The sequence below is a fragment of the Macrotis lagotis genome, chromosome 1, assembly GCF_037893015.1.
Source record: "Macrotis lagotis isolate mMagLag1 chromosome 1, bilby.v1.9.chrom.fasta, whole genome shotgun sequence".
Classification (NCBI taxonomy): domain Eukaryota; kingdom Metazoa; phylum Chordata; class Mammalia; order Peramelemorphia; family Peramelidae; genus Macrotis; species Macrotis lagotis.
In genome coordinates, this window is record NC_133658.1 from 900775749 (window position 1) to 900798069 (window position 22321).

The window sequence follows — 22321 nt, forward strand, 5'->3', positions numbered from 1 at the left end:
CCTTTAATAAAAACTTATTAATACAAGACTTACTGCTTAGTACTACACATAGAATTAAACACTATGAAGAAAAGTCTCAGAATCCCAGAATTTGGAAGTGTGAGAATCCAGGTATTTCCTGAATGCACTAAAAAAATGTGCCCCCAAGAGCACCCTCATGATAAGATATTAGGTACGTGGTCTCCATCCTATGCTTGAAGTCTTCTAGTAAGGTGTTGGGGAAAGAAGGGGAGGAGAGTGGGGAGGGAAGGTGACTTTTCTGTGTTTGAACAGCCTTCATAGTAAGGAAGTTTTCTTAAATTCCCTCTGTGTAGCTCCCACCCATTCTTGTTCCTGCTCTCTGGAGGCAAGCTGATCATCAACTCTATTCCTTTGGATGGCCTTTCAAGACCTGAATACAGCTCCTTATAAGGAAAAACTTCTCAACACTTTCAGTTGTGTGATGTAGAATCTATTACCTCTGCTTTCTCAGGGAGGCATAGGATGCCCCTCTTTGAAGGTCTTCCAGGCAGAAATTGGATGACCATCATCAGAGATGTTGTAAATGGAGCTTCTCTTAAGGAACGGACTGATCTCCAAAGTCCTTTCCTTTTAATTGAAAACAGTTTTCCTTCTCTTCTTCACTCCCATCTTCAAGCTTAGTTATAGGTTATAGGGAATATACATATATACATATATATATGTATGTATATATGTATATATGTATATATGGAATATATATAGGGAAGTTTGGCTGTGATCTGTCCCTCTCTTTTCACTCACCACTGTTCTTGCCTGATAAGATTTCATTGAAATCAAAACTGTGGTGGACTCAAGCCCATGAAGAATCATTTCTCTGTGGTATTTTTATTCAGAAGAGGAAAGAGAGAATATCATAAGCTTCCAAAAACAAAGTTAGAGGGGACTTATTGGCCATCTGATTAAACTCTCATTTTATTTTTTTTTTTAGGTTTTTGCAAGGCAAATGGGGTTAAGTGGCTTGCCTAAGGCCACACAGCTAGATAATTATTAAGTGCCTGAGACCAAACTTGAACCCAGGTACTCCTGACTCCAGGGCCAGTGCTCTATCCACTACGCCACCTAGCCGCCCCAAACTCTCTCATTTTAAGGAAGAAGAAGCTGAATCCTGAAGAGGTTAAATGACAACCCAAAATCACACAGGTAGTAGGCATCAGAGGCAGCTTTGGAATCCAGGAAGTTCAACTAACAACAGTTCATGCTAACTTGGAGGTTTAGTCCTAGGTGACTGGGAGGAGAATGGTGTCACCCACAGAGATAGGTAAGTTAGGAGAAATGTAGGGCACATTGAGTAGTTCATGGGAGCCTCTTAATAAATAGGCGTTGATTTAATTGACTGACTGCTATTCCAAGGTCAGTTGGACAGGAGTATATTTAGAGGAGCTTAGTTGAGAGAGAAAATCTTGCCTAGAAGACAAGATTAGAGAAAGTTAAAGAGGAAAGAACAGCATTATACCTTGAAATCATTCTGGTTTTGCTAGCTTTTTCTCCCATTAGTTACCTAGGAAATGATTATTTCTAAAACAATGGCATAGTGGGGAAAGCCAGATATCTTGAGGAGATTTGGGTAATGAAGTCTGAAGCCCAAGAACATTTTCAAGGAGAAATAATGTAGTCATCTTTCCCTGCCCCTAAAGCAATTGATACAGGGACACCATTAACCCCAATAAGTTGGAGTCATTCAAGTTGGAGCTAGAGGCAGCCACAAAAGGACTCAGAGTGAAAATTGTCAATAATAACTCACCTTTAATAGCCCTTCAAAGATTTCATAAATCAAGCATTCTTAACCCCATTTTACAGATGGGGAAACTGAGACCTTGATCTAGCCACTAAGAGTCTGAAGAAATTGTCTTTTTAAAATTGAATTTGGGGGGGGTGGCTAGGTGGCACAGTGGATAGAGCACTGGCCCTGGAGTCAGGAGTACTTGAGTTCAAATTCAGTCTCAGACACTTAATAATTACCTAGCTGTGTGGCCTTGGGGAAGTCACTTAACCCCATTGCCTTGCAAAAAATTAAAAATTAAAAAATTAAATTAAATTTGAAATTTTCAATGAATATCCACTTCTCCCTCCTTTGAATAAGAAAGAAAAATTGAAATCTTGTTGCAAAATCTTAGTCAAACAAAACAATTTACTACATTGGTTGTGTATAAAACGTTTCTTTTTTTAAAAAAGAATCAAGTCAAACAATGGTTTGCTTTTTAGCTCCTAGTTTTATTTATTAATTACATATGGCTGAGTTTCCTTTTGCTTTCAATTTTCTTCATCTGTTCTTTGATTTTCAGGATTTTTGTTTTGATGTTTATTCTTATTTTTTTTGGCATGTTTTTGACGTTTATTTGATGGTTTTCTGGGATCTGTTCTTTTTCACACCTATTCTTTAGGATTAAATTATTTAGCCTTCAATTAAGATTTTATTTTAATCATTTCTTTAGTAGCTATTGCATATATATATATATATATATATATATACACACATATATGTATTTGCATTAAGGCACAGAAAAGATGTGTTTGATATGTCTGATTTTCTGTATTTTGTTGTAAGATTTGCAGGTCCTAATATACGGTCAATTTTCATAAACATTTCATGCACAACTGATGATACTTATATTCTTGGAGGGTAGGACCAACATGGCAAGGTGAACTAAACATTTTGCTGAGCTTTCCCAATTTATTCCTTTAAACAATTTTTAAAAGTGTGTCAAGGGGCGGCTAGGTAGCGCAGTGGATAGAGCACTGGTCCTGGAGTCAGGAGGACCTCAGTTCAAATCTGACCTCAAACACTTAATAATTACCTAGCCGTGTGACCTTGCACAAGCCATTTAACCCCATTGCCTTGCAAAAAACTTAAAAATAAAAAAAAGTGTGTCAAGGGGCACTTAGGTGGTGTAGTGGACAGAGTACCTGCCCTGGAGTCAGGAGGACAGAGTTCAAATCTGGCCTCAGACACTTAATAATGACCTAGTTGTGTGGCCTTGAATAAGTCACTTAACTCATTGTCTTGAAAAAAAACACAAAAAAATGTGTCACTCTGAATTCTATGGTGATAGCCAACAAAAAAGCAACAGTGAGTCAATTTTTCTAGCTCAGGGAAGGTTAGGAAGACAGAAAGAGAGATCTTTGAACACTGGGGTAGGGGCTGACTGGGAGCAAGATGTGGTAAAAGCAGCCTCACCTGGGAGCTTTGGACATGTCGACAGCAGCAGCAGTGACACCAGGAGCCTAAAAAGACAGAGAAGAAAGATCAACTCTCCCATCTGGGCCCCAAGTTTTTCCAGCCCTTTATGCATGAGGCATCAGGGAACTGACTCCCAGCATCCATCTATCTTCCTTGCCCACCTCCCCCCGCCTCCAGCTCTCTTGCCAGGGTCCCATCATGTCTCCCAGCCACCTGCTCTATATCTGGTCCCATATCTGGAGCTTTACCTGACTTGGGGAGAATTTTGAAAACATTCTCCTCTTAGACCTAGAGATCTTCCACAAACTTCAGGTTTTCAGGAGAGTGGTTAATATCAGAAAACAGAATATCCTTGTAGACAAAATATTGACCCAGCCTACCTCAGGACAGTGAGGATGATTTTGTATTTTATGAGTCTGGCCTAAATGTTTTTCCCAAGCCCCTCCCCCTCAGATCCTGGTCCCAGAACCTTGGAGGCTCCTCTGCTCTTTTAGGCATCTGGGAGTATCTGAAAGAAAGAAAGAAAGAAAGAAAGAAAGAAAGAAAGAAAGAAAGAAAGAAAGAAAGAAAGAAAGAAAGAAAGAAAGAAAGAAAGAAAGAAATTTCTTTTAAATTTAACTTAGACCTCTTATCTGACCCCAGCTCAAACATTCAGAGTAGGCAAAGAATAAGAAACTGAATCTCTCAGTTCAGCCCTTTCTCCTCCAAATATCTCATTCCAGTTCTGCACCAACCCTGGAATCAGGAGGACCTGAGTTCAAATCTAACCTCAGACACTTGACATAGCTGGGTGACCCTTGACAAGTGACTTCTCCTCAATTGCCTCAAATTCAGGATTGTCATCTCCAATCCTGATTCATATCTGGCAACTGGATTCAAATGATTCCAGAAAAAAAAAGTGAGGTGGTGACTTCATACCCCATATCCAATTCATTTGCTTGTCATAGCATCACCTCCCCAATGTCACGGTCTTATTCGAGAACAAAGGACAAGCACCAAAACCCACCCATTACAGATCTGATGTAGAAAAGAAGCACAGACCCCAGATAACTTTTGGGAGAGTTGAGAGAGGAGCCAGATATTCTTTGCTTCAATTCAATAAGGGAAGGAGGGAAGGAATAAGCATTTGTGTGGCACCTATTGTTTGCCAGTACTGAGCTCAGCTTTTTTACAAATATTAGCTTATTTGATCTCCCAAGAACTCTGCAAGATGGCTGCTTTTAGTTTAAAAAAAAACAGACTAACAGAGTGGAAAACCTTCCAAGAATTTGACTTTAATCAAAGACAAGCAGAGTTAGGTTAATGTTCATGTATTTATTGTTCATCTAGGCCTGCAGTCAATCATGTATGAAAGGGAGCTATATGGTACTGAACTCCCAGAGGCTTTTGAGGAAATAATGCTGTATTTTTGATGGGGTCTTTAGTAGGTGGGATTTTAGGTATTTGTCTATCAAAAGAATCTCTTCTTCTGACTCAGGGAGTCATTCCATTAAGGTGGAAGGGTCCTTATCAATAAAGTGCCCCTCCTCACTAACTCTGGACCTAGATGCATTATCAGTTATGCTAACAGATCTTTACTAAACATGGAAGTCTTCCCTCTTCTCAGCACAAGATAGATGGTACTATCTTGATGAGATTGGAAGGCAAACCTTTTGTTTCCTAAATTCACATTTTTATATTCAAATTTGTATCCATTCTTAAAGACACCCCCTCACCCCAGTTTGGGATAGTCATTATCATGATAGCTTCCACCTATAAGTTTCCTGGTAAATCTTTGAGAATAAAACTTCATATCTAACTTCTATTTTCTGTCATTTTATTTTAAGATTTTTTAAGTTTACAAGTTCAAAGTTTAGAAATAACAAAAAAAAACTGACCATGAAAAGTTTTCTATGAAGACAGAGAAGCTTAAGACACAAATTCAGAAATCAATGACTTGAAAACATCTACAAGCAAAGTCTCAAAGAAAATTGCCAATTAGACTCAAGGCCAAAAGAATTCCCAGAAGAGCTAAAGAAAAAAGCTTTTTAAAAGAGCAAAAACAAATTATTTTTTAAAATATCAAATAAGAGTGGTAGAGGAAAAATTAGGAAAAGAAACAAGAGCACTGCAAGAAAATTATGACAGCAGAATTAACATCCTGTACTACTCTTTCAGGGACCTCCAACATTCTCTTTTTTTCCCCCTGTAAAATAGCTTCAGTCCCTACCATTAGAGGGCTGTATATAGAAATGAGTTTATGAGTACACAGTCCTCAGTGTCTGCAGACCATCTGCATATATATGTGTGTGTGTGTGTGTGTGTGTGTGTGTGTGTGTATCTTTAAGCCTACCTGGGCTGGAAATATGACTCTTTGTGATTTTTTTTTATTTTCCAGCCAGAACTTGGTCTGATTCATTTTCCAGACCTTGTGGAGGAGATGTGTTTAGGAAGCTAGTTAGTCTTCTCCTTGCTACTCTATCATCTTGACACTCCACCCCTTCTCCCTGCCAAAAAACCCCAACATATATGTCAAACCGTACTCTTGAGGAAGTAGGTAGCGTGTTTCATAACAAATCTGAGGAAAGATCTAAATACATGTTTCTGTGCTTTGGTTCAGAATATCCCCCCTATATGCAATGAACTACCTCTTCGAGTCCACCTTCATAGACTCCACCTCTCTAGTCAACCAAAGGTAGCTGTTTATCCAGCTTGGTCCTGAAGTGGATAGAGAGTTGATCCTGGAGGACCTCTCAGCTACTCTGTGACCCTGAACACATCACGATACCTCTTTTTGGCTCAAGTTTCCTCAACTGTCAAATGGGGATATTAATGCTATCTATCTATCTATCTATCTATCTATCTATCTATCTATCTATCTATCATCTATCTATCTATCTATCTATCATCTATCTTCCAAAATGCTGTGGGGATCCAATGAAATACTATTTGTAAAACACGTGGGAAATAGAAGGTGCTCTGCAGGTATTATTATTTGCTTCCTTTAAAGCCCAGTTGAGGAGTCATCTTCCATAGGTAATCTTATTGCTCCAGAGTGCTTCCCTCAATACTTTGCTTTTATTGTAAATAGAAACATTTATTTTATTGTAAATAAGATGATGGATATGTTTTATGACAGCTCTTACCATGTAATCTCCTTGAAAACAAAGAATATTTCAATCAGTTAGTCAATCCTCCATTAAATGCTTGTGGGATGTGTCTCCCCGTGCTGGGGCTGCCCTCAGGAAGCTTACAGTCTAGTGTAATTAGACACCTCCAAACCGCTTGTCATAGTAGCCAGAAGGTTCTCTTCTTGGAGCAAGTGTCCTTTGCCTGGGGTCTAAGAACTGGTTCTTCAAAACGTAGAACAGTATTTCTTTTAATCCTATATGTTTTATTTGATGCATTTAAAAGTATTACTTTGAGAGAAGGGTCCAGACTACCAAAGGTTAAAAGTTGGGGGATGGCCTTTTCATACCTACTCTACCACTATATACTATATAGATGCTTAAGAAATGCTGTTGGCTGATTTTCTGATTGGCTGTCTCCTTTCCAGCTAGCCAATGGCGTGAGGCAGTACGGCGACGTCACTGATCGCCGGGCAAGCTCCCCTGGGGCGCTCTGGCCTGGCCTCCCGCGCAGCCGTAGTGGCTTCCAGGTTTCTCCTTCCCCCCCCCCCCCCCCCCCCAATGACCGGGACTTCGAGGTGAGCCCCGAGCCCGAGCTAGAAGAGGCGGGAAAGGGCGAGGCTCCTGCCCTGCGCCCCGGTGCCGGGGAGGGGCAGGCCGGTTGTCACGGTAACCCATCCTCCCCGAGATATGCGGGGAAGGGGCCTCCCCTCCCCTGACCTTGCTGCCCGGGAGGCCTTCCCCTGCCCAGCCCTGGGTGCTCGGGACCCCCAGGCTCCTGGTGTGGGAGCAAGGGTGGGAGAGGGGGAGACAGACAGGGAGACGGGGAGAGGGGGAGAGAGAGAGGGAGGAGAGAGAGGAGAGATGGGAGGGAGGGGAGAGAAGAGAGATATAAGGAGAGATGGGGAGGGAAGAGAGAGATGGGGACAGAGAAGGAGGAAAGGAGGTGAGAGAAATATCAGGGAGGAGAGACAGGGAGGAGAGAGACAGAGAGGGAGGGGAGATTCAGAAAAATGGGGAAAGTCAGGGAGGGGAGAGAGGAGAGATATAGGGAGAGGGAGAGGGGAGAGGATCAGATGGCGAGAGAGAGAAAGAGGGAAGGAGGGAAGAAAGAGGAATTTGGGAGGAGAGAGGGGGGATGGGGAGAGACTGAGAGGGGCATAGAGAAAGAAGGAAAGAGGGAAAGGAGAGACAAATAGGAGAGACTGACAGTATAGGCAGAGACGGGGAGAAGGAGGGGAGAGACAGGGACTGCGAGGGAAGAGACAGAGAAAGATGAGGATGAGAGAAAAAGGAGAGAGAGATGGATAGCTGTATAGATGAATAGAGCAAAGAAATAAAGAGTAATTATAAAGCGGAAGAATGAAGATAGAAATAGACTAGATGATGGGGATGGATATAAATAGGTAAATGAATGATAGACAAGACAGACGGGACAGGATGGATGAGAGAGGGAGAAACAAGAGACAGAAACACACATACAGAATTAATCAGTCAGTTAGCTTCATTTAGTTAGCACTGGTGTGCCAGACAGTGCCAAGAGCTGAGAATGCAAATTTAGGCCAGAAAAAAAGGCAATCCTTGTCACCCCTGAAAAGGGGTGGGGTGGGAAGACACCCTCTCTTAGACCCTACTTTGAAATGAACACAAGTGCTTATTTCCTGAAAGAATTGGCCAATGCTTGAGGGTGTCACCAGCATGATAGGAGGCAGGGGCTGGCCAGGTTTGAAGTGAGCATGGTCGATGAGAGCAATCCCGTGGGTGCTCTCAGGAATGTTCTCAGATCTCAGCCCTGGCTGGGCTGTTAGCGGCAGGGGTGTTACAGGCCCCCAAAGGTGTTCACGGGGTGTCCTTGTTGTTTCATGGGTTCCCATAAGTGAACATAGGGAGCACCCTTAGGGTTTCTGGCCTTTCCACTGTTTTCCCAGACATGTTCTGTGTTCCCAGGTCCTCCTGCAGGAATCTCAAGGTGTTATTGTGAAGTTTCCACTCCCTACCTCCCCTGCTGTGTTCCCTCCCTACCTGGGGAGTTAGCTTGGGGTTACTGAACCTGGACTGGTACAATGTGTGAGGTTCCTGGTTTTTGTTCTGGGAATCATGGAGCATGAATTCACAAAGAAGAGGGGAAGTAGGAAAAAAGGGAGTTGGAGCCTCTGGGCTGACCTGTGCTGACCTTGGTGCATTAGTAATCCAAATCTCAAGAGAATTCCTGGGAAGTGAGGTTTATTACTCTTCTCCTAAACAGAAACATCCCTGTGATACATTTTAACCCTGTGAGAATCATTTCTGTGATTACAGTCATAATAGACACACTTATATCTTCTGCAGTTAGAGGTGGGAGGATAAGGTTTATTATGCTGATAGGCATCAAAACTGTTCAAGAGTTTTATTGGGGATGTGGGTGGTTATTTTTATTGAGATTCCCCCAGTTTGTACTACATGGCCCTGATTTAAGAAACCCCAAGGCACGTCTAATCAAAACCAGTTTTATTATTCAAAGTAATCACCAAACATTTTGGGGGACAGAGGGTAGGTGGGGCAAGGAGCCCAAAATCTGGTCCCCACACATCCCAAGAGAGTATTTACATGGGGCGGGGGCAGGATAGGACTCATGGGTGGACCTGAGTAGAGGATTGCCCAGAGAAGAACAGGCAATGGGCCAGGAATAGCAGCAACAGTGTGTGAGATGGGGTGGAGAAAATCCCGGGGGAGGCAATCCTGACCTGGTATACCCCCTTTATTCTCCCCTGCCCTTTAGAATGAATCCCCAGGCCCTCTTCGTCTCTACAAAGGAATCCAGGATGGGGCTCTCTGAGCCATAGATTGTTCTTTACTGCTAGCTGCTGGGGAGTACCCCAGGACCAGCAGGGATACAGAGAGGAGGAAAAGCATTGTCCCCTGAGAGGAGAAGCAGAGGTGTCAGAGTTGGGTCACCATCCCACTGTCCTCGGAGTGAGTCTGGGGAGAGAAGGTTAGTAAGGAAGTAACAGGTGAAGGAGCCCATCTTCCCTCCCCTTCCTTTCTCTTTCCCTTCCCTTCCTTTCTCCTTTCCCCCCTCCTTCTCTTCTCGCCCCTCCTCTTCCCTCTCTTCCCTTTCCCCCTTGTCCAGTGTCCATGTAACCCTTCCCAGCCCCGACATCCCTGGCAACATCTCTCACTAGTCCTGCCCTTCTTCTACAGTGGATATATCATAGTGGAAAGTGGGTCCTGGGTTCAAGGGGAAGATATTTACTACAACTCTTCCTGCTTTCATGGTGCTTCTGCTCTATTAAGGAATAGCCCCAATAGATGACTATCCCCCAAAGTGATTTGTGGTCAGTACAGTAGAACAACTCACATAAGGGGTTAGGTGAGATCTGAAGGAGAAGGAGGGTTGGAGGAGGGGGCTTTAAAAGACTGACAGCTTAGAGAGGAGAAACATGTACAATCAATACTTCTCTCATTGACCCCTTCCAATCTCCTGAGACCTACCACTGTTCCCTTAATTCAGTCCCAGAGACCTGTGGCCATTTCCCACCCCTGTGCCTTCTCTGTTGTTTTCCAGGCTTGAAATGCCTACCTTCAGGGTTCAGCTGAAATGCCAACAACCTTCTTCAAGAGGCCTTTTCTATGTCTCCCAGGCCTCAGATGCCCCATCTCCTCACAACACTTTCTATTTATAATGTTTCGGTTTAATGTTGACTTATCTGGGACCAAGATGTATCCCCTTTAAGGGCGGGCCTAGCATGGTGACTGACACATCATAGATACTTAGTAGCTGCCTATCGATTGATCAAAGAGATGAAGATGAGAAAGTGTAAGAACATAGAAAGGAAATTGTTGTTCAGTTGTTTTCTGAGACATGTCCGACTCTTTGTGGCCCCATTTGGGGCTGTCTTTGCAGAGAAGCTGGCATGCTTCCAGCTCATTTTATGGAGGAGGAGACTGAGGCAAACAGGGTAAAGTGACTTGCCCAGGGTCACCCAGCTAGTAGATGTCTGAGGCCATACTTGAACTCAGGAAGATGAGTCTTCCTGATTCCAGCCTTGGTGCTCTATCCGGCTGAAAATGTGGCCTTGGAGGTTGAGCTAGAGAGTTTGACCTCTATTCAGTCAATGATAGGGAGCCATCCAATGGTTTCAGGTGAGGAATGGCATGACCAGCTGTAAGACTGATGTGGCAGAAATTGGAGAAGTAGAGGCAGAAAGGCCTGGTAGAGGACTGCTGTGATGAGGCTGAGCAGTAACAAGTGTGGAACAACTGTGGTCATGGCCATGGGAATAGAGAAGGAATGGGTCCATTTGGCAATGAAGGCTAATCTAGTCCCCATTTCTCCCAGGCCTCATTTTCCCCACTTTCTCTTGATATCTTAGCTGGAGACAATGGGGGAAATGGGAGCTACAGGGAAAGGTGAGCTTGCTTTTCCTGCTTCTCTTGTACTCTCCATACCTTCATGGCTCGGTAGATCCACTCCTGATATTCTCCAACTTTTGTATAAACCCCAGGCTTGTGGGCAAGAGCACAGCCTGTCCCCCAGCTCACGATCCCACACAGTCTCCATCGGGGAGTCCTGGAGATAGAATCCTCACACACAAAAGGGCCCCCGCTGTCTCCCTGTGGACAAACAGAGGCAAGGCTAGAGGTCAGGATGCCAAGATTCTTTAGGGGAAATGAATGGTGGCATTATAATAAATGTCTCCCCATTCCTTCTCCCGATCTATCCAGTGTCTCCCATCATTTGAAGTGATTTAGGATCTCATCTTCCTTAGCTTTGCTTTTTCTTTCCACCTCAAAAAAGACCATTCCTGTGTCCATTTTGGATACTTATTGCTGCTCATGCATGGGGAATGTTTGGTTCAGAGTTGGGTAGAGTAGGGTAAAGATGGGGCTGGGGAGGAAGGTCAGTTAGCCGGGTCTTAAGAGTAGGCTACTTGGGTTTAGGAGATATCCCTGGAATAGTTCCTCACCTGGCAGGCATCGATACCCCCCTCAACGTATCCAGCACAGAACATTTTGGGTTTGATCTGGTTCCCATAGAAGTCAGGGCCATTGCAGACTGTGTTGCTGATGATGGGAACTCGTGCCTCCTGGAGCATATTAGCCTGTTTTCCTGTAGAAATTGGAGTAGGGGGTAGGGAGGAAAGGAGAGGGTCTGTGAGAGATGTGGCTCCTCCATCGCCCTTCCCGGGTAATTGTGTCAAGAAGGAGCTCCTTACTGTTCAAAGACAGAGGGCCCCACCCCTACCTGCTCACTTTGATTCTACTCATGAGGAGGAGAGCCTCATAGTCAGGGGTTGTGTCTCCCGGACCTTGTGGCCAGGAAAGGTGTTTGCTCACCATAATACTGAGTGTTTCCCCAGCCTGTTACTGTGCAAATCTTCCCATCCACCAAGGCCTGACCGGCAGCCGGGAGGCAGACAGGCTGGATGTATTCTGTAGGGAGAAAAGAGCCAACCCAGCCAGTGTTCTGCTACCTCCTGGGAACCAGGCATTTCGTCCCCAAATACCCAGCCCCCTCCCCACCCCATCCCCCACATTCTTCTTCAGATGCAACTCTGCTTCTTTTCCCTCTGTACTTCCAAAGCCCAGGCTGTTCTCCCAGCTCACCAGTGAGGGGCAGGGAACTGGAAAGGTGGACCAAAGCAATATCATTACTGTTCTCTTCACTGTTAGGGTCCCGGAAAGGAAGGTAGCCTCCATGGTACACTACAGCCTGGACCCCAAGCTGGAGTCCCTGGCTTGAGGCCTGGGCGACAGCACCTGCAAATACTCTCCAACGAGACACCACCCGATTCCGCCTAATGCAAGAAAAAGTGGGATAATTTCCTCCTTTCGTCAGTTTATCTTTGACTAGAAACTGTGTATTTTAGAGAGGTGTGCCCAACTCAGAATACCCATGGGCTCTTAATGAAGGGTTGGGGCAGTGATAAGAAGGGTTTTATAGTTCCTGGCTCCCTCTTTTGCTTATGTTCTATGACCTCCCCTGAAACTCAGCACCTCTTCCTTCTGACAGACCCAGGCCCACCGGGAGGGCACTCACTCAGGGAAGCAGTGGGCAGCAGTCAACACCCAGTCTCCGGACAGCAGGGACCCCCCGCACAGGTGCGACCCATCATAGCGCAGACTGACCTGCCATGGCCAGCGACCCAGACTGGCATCTTGGCCTCCAACGATTCGGTCTACAGGCAGCTTCCTCCGGCCACAATCTAGGGACAGACATGTCCAGGCCACATCTGAGACTCTGGACCCCTAGAAAAAGGAACATGACCCCCACCCTCACGTAGTTCCTAGTTTAAAGGAGGAGATAAGATACAGCCTTTACTTTTAGGGAATCCTGACCTCAGGTGAGTCTGTGGCCTGGGGTGACTTTGGAAAAGCCAATTTCCTGCCTCAATTTCCTTATTTGAAATGAGGAGGTCCGACTACAAGACTTTCTTCTGGCTTCCCTAATCTAGGATGGGAAGTGACAGCCCATACCCTCAGGTAACTCTGGTCCGGTGTATATACACACAAAGACAAAGGAACAAGTTACCAAGTGCAAATGCCATTTGTAATATTCAGAGAATCATAGGGTTCATCAGATAAGAGTTATTGAGCTCTAAACTGACTTTGGAAGGAGAGGAGATTGTGAAGAGGATATGGAATATGTCTGAGAAAGGAGGGAAATGACCTGTGGCAAAGCTTGGAGAGAAGTCAACATTTTGGGGGAGGGCCACAAGAGGCTGAGACCCTAAGGTTGCCCTCCTTCCTCCCAGGCAACAATCTTTTGTCTCACTTCACAATGACTTGTCTCCAGTTCTGCCTACATGGCATGGGTGGGGAAAGTCACTGAGAAAGGACACAGGATTGAGGTGCTTACCTTGGCAGAGGGTAGCTAGGAAGAGGCCTTTGGGACAGTCACTGTCAGAGAGAGAAGGAGGCTGGTGAAGGGGGAAGGGATAAGGGACTTATGTCTAGTCTTCTTGTCTCTTAATATTGCCTACCAGACCTGGCCCCCTCTCTTACATCACCTTTCCCCTAGGGAATTACAGATATGATGTGTGGGTCTGGTACACATTCATTTAGCTGACACTGTAGTTTATGCATTGTATGTATGAGTGGGAATGTATATTTACATTTTATTTTAATAAATATCGATTAAGCATCTGGTATGAACATATCCCCACTGAGTAGATTCCAGGATGAATAAGAAATAGTCCCTGTTGTCAGAAAGATTATAGTCTAGTAGAAGAAAACACACACAGAGATAAATACCATAAAAAGGAGACAACAATAAACGCACGGGAGAGCTCAGAGTGGAGCAGGGAAGGGAAGGGCAGGCAGGAGGCAAAAGCATCCTGGGAAGAGGGCACAGCATGAGCAAAGTGACAGACATAGAAAAGAATGAGAATGAGCTTGGGGAAAGAATTGAGTCCAGTTGGGCTTCAGAATAAGAACTACAAGGAGGCTGGAAATGAAGTCAGGAAGCAAAGGGCTCTCAGGGGTTTGAGTTTTATCTGGGAGAAGGGGAGAAGAAAGAAAAGTGGTGAAAGCTTGGATATAGCAATAGAAAGGATGGAGACAAGAGATGTCACAGAGGAGAAGTCAATGGGACTTGGATGGAGGAAAGGAGAGAGATGGGGGGTCAAAAACAAACTCTGAGATGCAGGCCCCAGGCACTAGGGAGGATGGTGGTACACTGACAGAAATGAAAAGAGGAATTGACTCCTAGGCCAGTTTTCTGTCAGCTTTGCTATGATTCCTTTCAAATGTTAGGGCACTGGACTCTATAGGGCACAAGTGCTTTTAAATTGGTGCTGCTGTGGTGATGATGATGAAGGGAAGAACCATAGTGGGAGTGGTCAGGGAGAAACGAGTATAGATCTGTGTATCTGACTTTGCAAGTGTTGGTTTAAATGGGCCTGGGTCTTTCTCTGGGTAGTCTATGTATTTCTAGAGTCTATCGTGCCCCAGCCCACATTGGTTCTTCTTGTCTCCTGCCTAGCCCTTCTCTGTTGAACTTTGTACCCTTACCATATCGAGATGACTTCTGACAACCTTTGAGCATAGGGCAGCCTCTCCTCATCCACACAGAAGTAGCCAGATGTGCCATTTGTTCCAAAGTCGCGAACATCCAGCTCGGAATGAGTCAGAGACCTAGAAGGCAGAGGGGTGGGAACAGTGGACCAGTTCTCCCCTGGCCTCCAGCTCTTGCCCTCACGACTCCCACCCCTCCTCAAGGATACCTGATGAAGCCCATCTCCTCACAACTCAGACTGGCCACCCTGGAATTGGCTCTGGAGGAGCAGAGCAGCCGCCACGTCCCCTCAGCTCCGTCAAACACAGTAAGCCGCAGGTCTGCAGGACTCACCTGTACTGTGGGGGCAGAGGGAGGGAGGGCAACAGCTCTGGTGAGATCTCTGCATTCTTTGGAGAGTGTTGACTCAGCAAGAACAAACTCCCTTCAGGATCTGGCTAGTACCCTAACAGTGACCACAGAAGGAAGTGATGCCTCTCAGATCTCCAGAAATGACTGCCTTAGGCTGCCCATAGCTCTGCCCTGGTCACCCTGCCTGAGGTTGAAGCAGGGGGTTAGACCCTTCTGCCTGAGCAGGCTGGCTAAGGTGGGACCCTCTTTTGCTCAGAAGACTTGCTTTCTGAACTGTTTAATATTCCGAAGAGGCAAGTCTAGTAGAAAAAGAATCCCAGCTCAGCCACTTTCTACTTGGAAGACCTTAGGGAAGTCATTCCCTTCCTCTGGGCCTCAGTTTCTTCTTCTGTAGAATGATACCATTGGGCTAGATGGCCTTGAAAAGGCCTCTCTGATCTTAAAATTATCTTGTTTTTTGTTTGTTTTCATAAGGTAATGGGGTTAAGTGACACAGCTAGGTAATTAGTAAATGTCTGAGGATTTGAACTCAGGTTCTCCTGGCTCCAGAGCCTGTGCTCTATGCACTGCGCTACCTAGCTGCCCCTAATCTTAAAATTATCTTATTCTTATCCAATTCGGATAAGGACACACATTTAAGGGAAATTTGAAATATATGTTGTGTTTCTTAAAAAAGTTTACAAACTAAAAGTCATTTTCTTAGTTTAAGAATATTATGGATAGCTTGCTGTGCTTTACAAAACTTATCATATTCAATGTGATTAGGAAAGTAAAGATAGCTAGGTGGTTCAGTGGTCAGAGTGCTAGGCCTGGAGTCAGGAAGACTTCTTTGTGAGTTCATATCTGACCTCACTTACTAGCCATGTTGGCCTGGTTAAATCATTTCACCCTGTTTGCCTCAGTTTCTTCATCTGTAAAATAATTTGGAAAATAAAATGGCAAAGCACTCTAGTATCTCTGCCAAGAAAACTCCAAATAGGGTCACAGAGAGTTGGACACAACTGAATAACAAAGGGTCACACGGTTAATATGTGTCAGAAGCAGAACTTCATTCCTATGTCTTCCTGACTTCAATTCATCTTCTAGCCCTCGACCCGGCACACTAGGCCTCTCGTTACCGCTCTCTTCATTTATTTTGAACTAGATTTGATTCCAATCCCTCAGCATGTCCCAACTTCAGGGTCCCTGCCCTCTGGTCCTTGACTTTCTCCTTCCATCATTTTGTTCCAGTAGGCCCATGGCTCAGGGCTTGGGTATCTCTTCAGAAAGTCTCCCTCTGTCTCCTCCGCATCCTTTCTTCTCCTTCTATACCCCATCAGGACACTTATGCTAAGCTTGACTTGGACATGAGAGATGAGCTGATATAGGAGAAAGATCTTCTGACCCTTATGTCCTAGGTTCTAAGTCTGAATTCTAGCTTCTTTACCTCCTAGCTTTATAAAGGGTACAGTCACTTGGAGCCTGTAAAACAGTTATGAAAACATCCGTCCTGTCTCCTTCTCCATGAAACTATTTATGTGAAAGTGATTGATCAACTCAAAAGCATGATACAAATATAAGGGAGGAGATTATTACCATTGTCTTCTATGACTTTCCAAGTGTTCTCTAGATATTCTGTGGCTTTTTGTCAGAGGCAGGGCTCTCCCTTGGGAAGGCACTGGGTCTATATTGCTGGTTGATAAATAATGGGATTCTAAGAGCTGGGAGGGAGACTAAGTGGGGGCCAATAGGGGGCTCTGTGTTCTATGGGAAGATAGTAGAAGGCAATCTTTGAGTATACTTACCCGGGTATATCACCTCCTGCTCACTTTTCAGCAGCACAGTCACTGTGGAAAGGAAAGAGATGAGGAAGGGGCTGGGAGGGTGGGGAGCAGCAGGGAAAGGTCAGGTGAGGGGCAGGGGGTGGGGGGGTCTTTCTCTCACCAATGGCCCAAGAAGCTGCTCCAATGCCTGCCAGGAGCAGGAAGCCCCCTGTGATGACCGCCACAATCTTGGGCAAAGACCAACACTGAACCTTTTGGCCACCTACAAGCAAATGTTCATCACATTGCACTGTTCTTCATTACTCCCTCATTCCATAATTTGACTCAGAGACCTCTGGATTTCCCCTTTACTATTTTCCAGGCATTTCCCCAGTACTGAGCACTAAGGCCCTCTCCTGAACTTAGGGAAGTCATTTCTCAGCGAGTCCTGGGCTGGGGGCCAGACCCAGTCACCACACCTCACCTAGCTCTTACTGGCCTTATTCCATTTCTCCACCCTCCTCCTCCTCCTCCTCCTCCTTACCTCCCCCAAACACATGTCCTGTTTCCAAGGGATCCCAAGGGCCCTGGAAAAGTGGTTAGGTCAGTTTTCCTGAGTAGCTGGCAAGAAACTCCCTAGCCCACCTAGGAACCCAAATGGCCTTTTGGGAAGCTCTGGGCTCTTTTCCTTTTCTTTCTAGGCCCTAGGTGTATTGCTTGGTTCACTCAATACCCTCTATGGGATGGGGAACAGGGAGAGATACATAAAGCAAAAAAGTCTCTGTAGGCAAGCCTTGTGTTCGGTGTATGTGGAACAGGGGGTGGTGGAGGGGTATCACTGGCATCAGCTACCTCCAGAGTCTGTCTTCCCTGGCATCCCAATAATTTCTTGTCAATCCAGGGGTTTTGACATTAGGTTCATCCTACATCATGTCTCAAACTTTTCTCTTGATCAGGCCCTTCCCTCCCCATCCCAGCTTCCTCTGGCTTTCGAGTGCAGCCTGTCCTAAAATGGGAATTAGAGGTGGTGACCTTTGGTCTCTGGCCTTATCCCCCTGGCTCCCTTTCCTACTGTTTGCCCTCATGCTGATTCACCCTGTTCTCTACTTCTAAGCCATAGGAGCAACAGCTTCACCCCCAAGGTAACAGGGACCAAGGCCTGCCCTGGAAGCTTCTCCAAATGCATTGCCTGGGATCACGCACCAGAGGCTTGGGAGGCAGGTGCCAATGCCTGGGGAGTCTTTTGTGACTGCTCCAGGTTTCTCCCCCTGGTGATCGCATATGGCAATGGCAGCGGAGTGGCTGGGCCCCCTTCCTAGAATCCTAGACTCTCAGAGATGAATAGGACCTTAGAAGTCACCACTTAGAAATCCCCTTTATTTCCAACTTTCTAAAGCTCCAGTCAAATTTTCCTGATTGTTTTTTCTTTTATTTGGATTCAATTTGATATAGACTTGATATATATATTTAAGATACAAAATGCTTTTCAAACCTTTAAAGCATTCTGTACGGCAGCTAGCAATATCAAGCCTGGAGACAGGAAGACATCTTTATGAGTTCAAATCTGGTCTCAGACACTTACTAACTGTGTGACGGTGGGTAAGTCACTTAACCCGTATTGCCTCAGTTTCCTCCTCTGTATAATGAGCTGGAGAAGGAAGGTCAATCACTAGCTGTGTCCCCTTAGACAAGTTGCTTCATCCTGTCTTCCTCAATTTCCTCATTTGTAAAATGAGCTGCAGAAGGAAATAGCAAGCCACCCCTGTCTCTTTGCCAAGAAAACCCCAAATGGGATCATAAAGAGTTGAACATGACTGAAAAATGGCAAATGCACTATATAAATACTGGCTAACGTTAGTTAAGAGCAATTCTTTGCAGAGCTTAGATTGTTGCTTCCAGTCTTTCACTTTCCACCCCCAATCTTGTCACACATCCGAAAAGCCAGAGTCGGTTGTCTGTACTTTGTCCAGAGTCCCCTCCCTTTCTTCAAAGGCCACCCCAGTTGTCTAAGACTTTCCTAGAAGTCCTGTCATCAGACTCAAGGCCAAGGCTAAGCTTCCCTGCTACTTGTCTTACATACCTTTGTCTGTTCTGGTCTCTACGTGTTTTCATATTTTCTCACCTGTTTCTCTCTCTCTACTAAACCATATCTCTCTCCTTTTCCATCCACCCCATCAATTATCAAGAGCTACTGTTTAGGAAGCCTTCCTCAGTTTAACTCCACCCAACTCCTAACTACAAATATGACAATTTATTTCTGTATCTCTTTTTGTACTTTTGGTCTCTTCCTGTGTCCCTGCCCATTTACATGGAAGTGAGGCAAGGGTCAAGACTTTGTTTCTTCCATCAGACAGGAAGTTCCCTGAATGCTGGCGACAATATTTCTTCTCAGTCAGAGAAAGGTGACAAGTAGCTCTGCTTTTGTTTATCCTCCCCTTCCCCTTACCTCAACAATTTGGTGTACCTAGTTCCCATTCCTCAAATAAAATACTTTAGCCGGGAAATAGCAATTAAGTGGTACATTGGATAAGAGTGCCGGACCTGGAGTCAGGAAGAACTGAGTTCAAATCCAGCCTCAGAAGCTTACTACTTGTGTGACCCTGAGCAAGTCACTTAACCCTATTTGCCTCAGTTTCCTCATATGGAACATAAGCTGGAGAAGGAAATGACAAATCATTCCAGTATCTCTGCCAAAAATAAAACCCAAATGGAGTCACGAAGAGTCACGACTGAAAATGATTAAATAAGAACTAAAGAAAAACAAACTGGGAAATAGCTTGGAAATTCAAATTTAGAAGGTCTGTGGCCTCATTCTCTAAATAAGGGGGGGTGGGGAGGAAGAGGATGCTGTCCTCTACCCCCATCCAAGGCATCTGCTGTTCAGGGTTAGGCAGGAAATAAGAGAATTGGGGTTGAGGCACTGATCAGATTCCAGTTAATGTCCTTGAATATCTGGACCTCGATTTTCTCATGTAAAAAGTGAAGAGATTGGGACAGCTCCAAGGACCCTTCGTGTGCTAAGTCTTAGGACCTCTCCTATCCCAAGGTCTGCTCCTTGACTTCCCACACTGAGTAGTTGTTCCTGTAACTGGTTCTCTTGGACCCTCTCTTTCTAAGTCATTCAGCCTGAGGTGCCAGGCAAGCCAAGCAATAGAGATCCCTCCTTCAGAATTAGTTGAAAATGAAGGAACACCTAGAAATTTGAGACTTAAGGGGGTTTGTGGTCAAATGCTTTAGGGGAGTAGAATCCTGGCCTCTCTTAGATTCTGAACTCAACCTGTTGTTAGCATTCAAGATTAAAGGGATTTAAAGTATTTGTGGAAAAATCACTTATTTCTTGGGATGAAGAAGTGGAAAGTGGTCATATAGGACAGTAGCAAATGGGGAAACTAAGGCAGAGAGCAGGGAATGTTGTAAAGGATATTGAGAGGAATAGGAGACAGATTGTGTAAGACCTTAATGGATGATTGATTAATGGTTAATCTGGCAAGGAGCTGGAGGTAGCTTTGGGAGAAAATGGGGGGGGCAGGATGAGATGGGTAGGATGAGAAAGTTGGATGAGAAGAGGACAGATGCTGGGGTGAGAGACAGACCAGGAGTCAGGAAGACAAATTGGTAAAAGAGTGAGACTGAGAGATCTGGAGAAAAGAAATCCACGCGATGGGAAAGGAGAAAGTGGGTGAGGGTAGAAAGGGGCATGTTAGGGAAGACACTTACTCTCCTTCTCAGCCATGTCACCACCTCCAGTTAATGATTCCCCCAGTGAACAGTGGTGGCTGTGACAGTAGGGCCTCCCCCCCTTGGGGAGAGAGGCAGGTGAGGCCTGTGGGGGAGACATAAAGTAGATGTGGTGGGCCCTGAACCTCTCTGGTACCTAGAGGTACCCAGTTCTCTTGATTCCACCCCCCTGCCCATTTACCCAGGGATGCCCAGCTATAGGATTGAGCTCCCCTCCCTCAGGGCCAACATGAGGGGCTGGGCCTCTTGCCCAGAGCACGCCGTGATCACGGGCTGGCCAGCCTGCCAGCTCAGAGGATCAAGGACACAGACAGGGGAAATGACCAGGGAGAGAGGGCACCAGGGTCTGAGGTGGGGAGCAGGGATTAAATAGGAAGAGCTGGGAACGGGGAAAAGAAGAGTGAAAACTAGAGGCAGCCCTGTGTCAGAGCACCCAGTGGAATAGGCAGCATCAGTGTCCCCAGGGCTATGTGATGGTAGAAGGGGATTGGATGCTGAGTCCCAGAGGGCAGGGGCCAGATGCCTCAGTCCCTGACAGAAAGGGAGCTGAAGAAGTCACACACTGGTGCCTCAGAAGGTCAGAGGTGGGGAGAAGAAGAAAGGAGCCTGGGGGCGGAGTGGGGAGATGCTCCTGTGTTTGAGAAGTACAGGTCTAAGAGTTAGAGCGACTGGACCCCCAAAAGTAGGAAGGAGCAGATGCAAGGAGATGACTTTAGCATTCTTCTGGGCCAGACTGGGTGGGGATTGGAGAGAGAAGCCAGGGATAAGATGGTCCCCCAAAAGTCCTAGGGCCAAGGGTGAAAGAGCAGGACACCCGGGCGCAGGGTTGGGTGTGAAGGCCGGGGTACCAGAGTCTGAAAATGCTTCAGAAGGAGTCAGAGAAGGAATTGGGGACTCGGGGCCAGTACTGCAGGGGGTGGGGGAGGGAAGCTTGGAACAGCAGAGTAGCCTTACCCTCAGGGGTCCGTTCGGTGTACTCTCAGAGCTGGTTTCCAGTTTCTAGGGGTCACAATTGGACCCCGGCAGGAGCATGGTGTCCCCAGCTGTGGGGCCAGGAACCTGGGTCCCGGGAAGGGGAGAAACAACAGCAGCCTTGAGCTCAGCCAGACTGGCTCACCTGAGCAGGAGGGGGCTGGGGGGTGGGGGAGGGGAAGGGGCGGGAGTAAGGGCGGAGAAGAACTTGGCCAATGGGAGTGGCTGCTGAGGGAAGCCACCTGCCCAGTCCCCTGGCGCCTGGGCACCGCTGGAGAGGGTTGGTTCTGGCCCAGGGCGCCAGACGAACTCAAACCCTTCTCCTCCTCTTTGCTCTTCTTTTTCTGGCCTGGTGGGGCTCCCACTGCTGCTGCTGCTGCTGCTGCCGGTCCTGACCTCCTCAGGGGGCTTTGTCCAGAGGTGGAGGTGTGTGTAAACACGAGGTGAGGGGGGAGTGGCTCCTGAGCTTCTGGCAGGTGGAGATGGGCTGCAGTGGGGCACAGTGGGGCTGGTGGAGGGGGAGGGGGAGAAGCTGAGGGCTTTCTTTGGATGCCCCTCTGGTTCCTGGTCAGAATGAAGGATTGAGTCCCAGGCTAGGCCTGAACCTGGCTGCCGTCCTCTGCCCCCCGCTGCCCTCCCATCTCTGCTTTCCCACAAGTCACGGGGTCTGGTTTGCTTTGGCAGAGCCTTCCTGATGGGGCAGCCAGCGACCTCTGGAGCTGGGGAAAGTCCTGTGGCCACGGTGGAGGGCGGAGGGAGGGAAGGAGAGAGAATGGGTTTGAATCTGAGGCCAACCAGAGCCAGACCTCCCTGGAAATAGGAAGACAGGCCGACAGGCACCACGTACATACATTCACCCATACACAGCCAGATAACATCTCACCATCTCCAGAAACAGACCCTTCCACAGCCAGAGACATTCACCCACATAGCTACATATGTATTTTCATAACACTATGTAAGTACATATAAATACACATGTTGGATGATGGTGATGATGAGAATCAGTCCATATATTTATAGCTAGATCCAAACCAAGCCCAGGCTTCTACACCCCGTCTCACACGGTCCAAGACAACAGAAACAGAGCCCCCCCCCCCATCTCTCACCCTTCCCTCAGATTACACAGAGGCTTTTCCAGACACCGTTCCAATCTGAGAATTTAGGAATCCAGAGTCTTGATGTCTAAATTCTGCCTTAGAAACCTTTAAGTCAG

The 22321-nt window shown here is 46.2% G+C and overlaps 1 protein-coding gene across 1 annotated transcript; it reads right to left on the reverse strand.

The window, feature by feature from the left end:
- Positions 1–8778: 8778 nt before the first annotated feature.
- Positions 8779–21266, reverse strand: HPN (hepsin). The gene is made up of 13 exons (XM_074218946.1): positions 21088–21266; positions 20113–20218; positions 16577–16678; positions 16438–16479; positions 14511–14640; positions 14299–14421; positions 13145–13185; positions 12326–12491; positions 11893–12083; positions 11623–11718; positions 11253–11395; positions 10735–10899; positions 8779–9264 (listed from the first exon to the last, which is right to left on the reverse strand). Exons 2-13 carry the CDS (start codon positions 20126–20128, stop codon positions 9226–9228), a joined length of 1254 nt encoding a protein of 417 aa, XP_074075047.1. The 5' UTR covers positions 20129–20218; positions 21088–21266; the 3' UTR covers positions 8779–9225.
- Between the last annotated feature and the right edge of the window lie 1055 nt (positions 21267–22321).

Excerpts from the sequence above, each read along its gene's own strand:
- HPN (XM_074218946.1), bottom strand. Across the intron at positions 16,480-16,576 it reads AGCAGCTTCTTGGGCCATTG|TGACTGTGCTGCTGAAAAGT; the intron begins GTGAGAGAAAGA and ends TCCTTTCCACAG. Across the intron at positions 13,186-14,298 it reads TCAGAAGTCATCTCGATATG|TGACTGTCCCAAAGGCCTCT; the intron begins GTAAGGGTACAA and ends TCTCTCTGACAG.